Source organism: Cupressus sempervirens, chromosome 10, assembly GCF_028749045.1.
Source record: "Cupressus sempervirens isolate cs-2001-9-10 chromosome 10, ASM2874904v1, whole genome shotgun sequence".
Lineage (NCBI taxonomy): Eukaryota > Viridiplantae > Streptophyta > Pinopsida > Cupressales > Cupressaceae > Cupressus > Cupressus sempervirens.
This window is the reverse complement of record NC_143127.1, coordinates 599,613,316-599,616,820: the sequence shown is the minus strand read 5'-3', so window position 1 is coordinate 599,616,820 and position 3,505 is coordinate 599,613,316. Positions and strand designations below refer to the sequence as shown.

Here is a 3,505-nt window from a genome sequence, read left to right as displayed (position 1 = left end):
AAAAAAAAAAAAAAAACATTTGTTATGTCTTTTTTGGTCGGCTAGTGGGCCCCACTCCTCCAAAAACCTTAAAATGTATATAACTCAACACATTTAAATTGTTTTAACCATTCTTTGGTTTTCATTTTATGTTGCAGCCGGCTGAAGTTTTCATTTTGCATGTAGAGGAGGTAATAGTTTTGCTTCCAAGAGCTTGACCAAGAGTTTGATCTTCTATTTTGTCCACCAAGTAAGTATAAAACTCTTTGTGCTTTCATCTATCGTTTTTTTAATAAATTTGTAGCTTGCAAAGTCTGATTTTTTTTCATTGTTTCAGCTCATATATCTATTCAATTGCATATTTAAACACAATGAGCAGCAGTGGGAGTACAAGTAGTAGTAGTGAAGAAGAAAATGTAGAGGTTGATCTTGTTAGTAGTGACACTAGGCAAAAACCCAATCCTAAAGCTGATTTGTTTAAATGCCCTTCCGACATTATGAAGAATTTTGCAAAGGGTCTTTTCAATAGGAAAAAACCTCTTCTCCAATATGTCACACCTAGGCCAAAAGATAAAAAGAATTCGGAAGGGACTAGGGTGTGGGATTGTCATGTTTGTCTTGATGATTTTAGGGGCAGCTATACAAGAGTGAAGTCACATTTTTTAGGTGTTACATGCCAAGGAGTCAAAGCTTGTCCTAACCTAACCGATGAACAAAAATTAGAATGTCAAAGATTGCACTTAGAGGCTGAAATGGAGGGGCAAAATTTGACAGTGACATCACCATCCATTCCCTCACAATCATCTAGGCATATTTCATCCGCCATTGGTACTAGTGGCAGCCCTAGTGGGTCTAGAGGGAAGAGAAAGATAAGTAGAAGTGAGAAGGGCTCGGTGGAAAGTATGTTTAATGCACAGGCAAAGGAGAAGTGTAAGGCATCCATTGGTAGATTCTTTGTTGCTAATAGTATCCCATATAATGCAGCCTGTTCCACTTATTATAAACAAATGGTGAAAGATATTATGAGCATGAATTCCTCATTTGTGCCCCCCGGTGAGCATAAGCTACGAACCACTATCCTAGATGAAGAGTACTCAAAGGTTGCTTTATTATTTGAGGATATGAGACGCACTTGGGTTAGGACAGGCTGCTCTATTGTGATAGATGGGTGGACCGATGTTAGACATCGGCCACTCATCAATATCATTGTCACATCCCCTGCTGGCTCTTATTTTTTGAGAGCCATAGATTGCTCAGGAAAGAAGAAGGATGCAGATTTTCAGTTCACCATTTTGCGAGATGCCATAGAGGAGATTGGGCCCTCTAATGTTGTAGAGATTATCACAGATTCTGCACCTGTGTGCAAATCAGCAGGTTTGATGATAGAGGGTGCTTATAGGCACATATTTTAGACCCCTTGTTGTGTTCATTCCTTGAACAATGCATTTAAGGACATAGGGAAGATTGAATGGGTGAAGCAAATGGTGCTAGAAGCTAGAGAAGTGCAAATGTTTATTTGCAACCACCACACTTAACTTGCTCTATCAAGTCCTTCTCTAAGAAGGAGTTCCTCAAACCAACCGAGACAAGGTATGTCAATTATAATTATAGTTTACTTTTAGTTTGTTTTAACTTTAAGTTATTTAAAAAAATTATTTATAAGTTTACTTACATGTGATGCTTTTTGTTTTAAATTTTAATCATTAATGTTTAAGTTTAAATTTTTAATTTTTAATTGTTGCTATAGGTATTGCACATATTTCATTTTGATGGAGAGGATGATTGAGGTGTATGAGGTCCTTCAAATTGATGGTGGTGAATCCAGAGTGGGGACGATGGTCTCATTCTAAGTCCACTGAAGGAAAAGCGGTGAGGCAAATGATCCTTGATGAGAGTTGGTGGTCCACAATGAAGTAAGTTGTTGGTTTTTAAATTTACTATTAGTCTTTTACTTGCTGATTTTCCTACTAATAATCTTAAAATTCTTAAAATTCTAATTCTGATTTTTTTTTTTTGTTGGCATTTTGATCTTGCAGATACATTTACTCTGTCATAGCACCCATTGTTGATGTCATTAGATATGCTGATACTGATGCTTCTAGTTTAGGAGAGATCTATGAGACTATTGACAGCATGTTGGGTAAGATGAAGAGAATTGTTGCGGCAAAGGATCCTACATTGGGCTTTTATGAGGAGCATATTAGGCCTATTGTGACGCAGAGGTGGAACATAATGAATACCCCACTTCATATGGCAACATTTGCTTTAAATCCCAAATGGTATGCACAGTTGGGTGGAAGGGGCCTCCCATGTGATGATCCTGAGGTTTTGGATGGCTTCACAAAAGCAATTGATAAGATGTATTCAGCTCAAGATGCCTCTACTCTTCGTGCATAGTTCCTTGACTTCACCAACCTTCGTGGCCCAAACTTGGGTAAGCCACAAGCAAGGTTGGATAGAGTTTTTTTGGCATAGAGGGATCCTATTGGATGGTGGACTTGGCATGGGAGAGATACACCTGAGTTAAAGATACTTGCCAGTCGCCTCCTTTCACATGTTACTAGTTCTTCAGCTGTAGAGAAGAACTGGTCCACATATTCATATATCCACTCTATCAAGAGGAATAGAGTTACCTCTAAAAGAGCGGAGAAGCTAGTGACAGTGCATCATGCTCTTCGACTTGCCGATCACCAGACTTCAGAGTATAGGCAGACACCAGCTTTGCGATGGGATGTTGAGCCTGAGAATGTGGCCTAGATAGATGAGGATGACATAGCACTAGGATTGGTTGGGGTTCCATTAGATGAGACTATGCTTCCTGTGGAGGATGACAGTGAGGAGGATTCTGATTTTGATGCCATGGATTAGTAGAGGCAGAATAGGAGCAACAGTCTGCTTCATTTTCTATGTTTTGCTTTTTATGTTGAACATGAACATGATTATGATACATTGATTATATGATACTTATTACTTTATGGCAGCCTATAGCTTTGGGCATATTTTGATTTTGATTTTCAGATTTATGATTTATCATGCTTATCATTATGAGTCTTATGATATTGACAATGGTTAATAACTTAATATTCATTGTTCAGTGTTCTCTGATATTGTATTGATATGCATTTTGAGAATTGGATACTAAAATACTAAATAGTAAAATACTAAATAGTAAAATACTAAAATCGGATATTATTTCATAGATGGCATTCAAATGTTGTATGTTATGGTTCTATAATGTTTAAATGACATGCTTTGTGCTTAGTTTCATATGAATGACATGTATATTTACAAATTTCAATGTATATACTATATTTTAAAATTTTCCTATATATATAGCCGTCCCCATCCCCCCCCGTCCCCAAAATCGCCAAAAAAATTTGCCGTCCCAGAAACCCGTCCTGCCGTCCCCCGCCGTACGCGTATTGAAAACTTGGGGGAACATAGGTCTTGTTTAATCTTTGTAGATTTGTGGTGGGAAGATTATGGTTCCACAATGCCTAATCTTCAAAAGCTTGCCATCCAAATT

At 37.7% G+C, this 3,505-nt stretch overlaps 1 protein-coding gene across 2 annotated transcripts; it reads left to right on the top strand.

Moving 5' to 3' along the window:
• LOC149535288 (uncharacterized) lies at positions 1 to 2,988 on the top strand. 2 transcript variants are annotated; one of them, XM_089804108.1, is made up of 2 exons: positions 1 to 1,892; positions 2,016 to 2,988. In XM_089804108.1, exons 1-2 carry the CDS (start codon positions 1,771 to 1,773, stop codon positions 2,374 to 2,376), a joined length of 483 nt encoding a protein of 160 aa, XP_089660234.1. In that variant the 5' UTR covers positions 1 to 1,770; the 3' UTR covers positions 2,377 to 2,988. Both variants share the same exon structure in this region; 1 of them encodes a protein (XP_089660234.1).
• Positions 2,989 to 3,505: the final 517 nt, after the last annotated feature.

What these genes read in the sequence shown, in the direction of transcription:
- LOC149535288 (XM_089804108.1), top strand. Translation starts at nt 1,771, where the DNA reads ATGAGGTCCTTCAAATTGATGGTGGTGAATCCAGAGTGGGGACGATGG. An exon ending in AGTTGGTGGTCCACAATGAA is followed by an intron (nt 1,893 to 2,015) that starts GTAAGTTGTTGG and finishes TTGATCTTGCAG; the next exon opens with ATACATTTACTCTGTCATAG.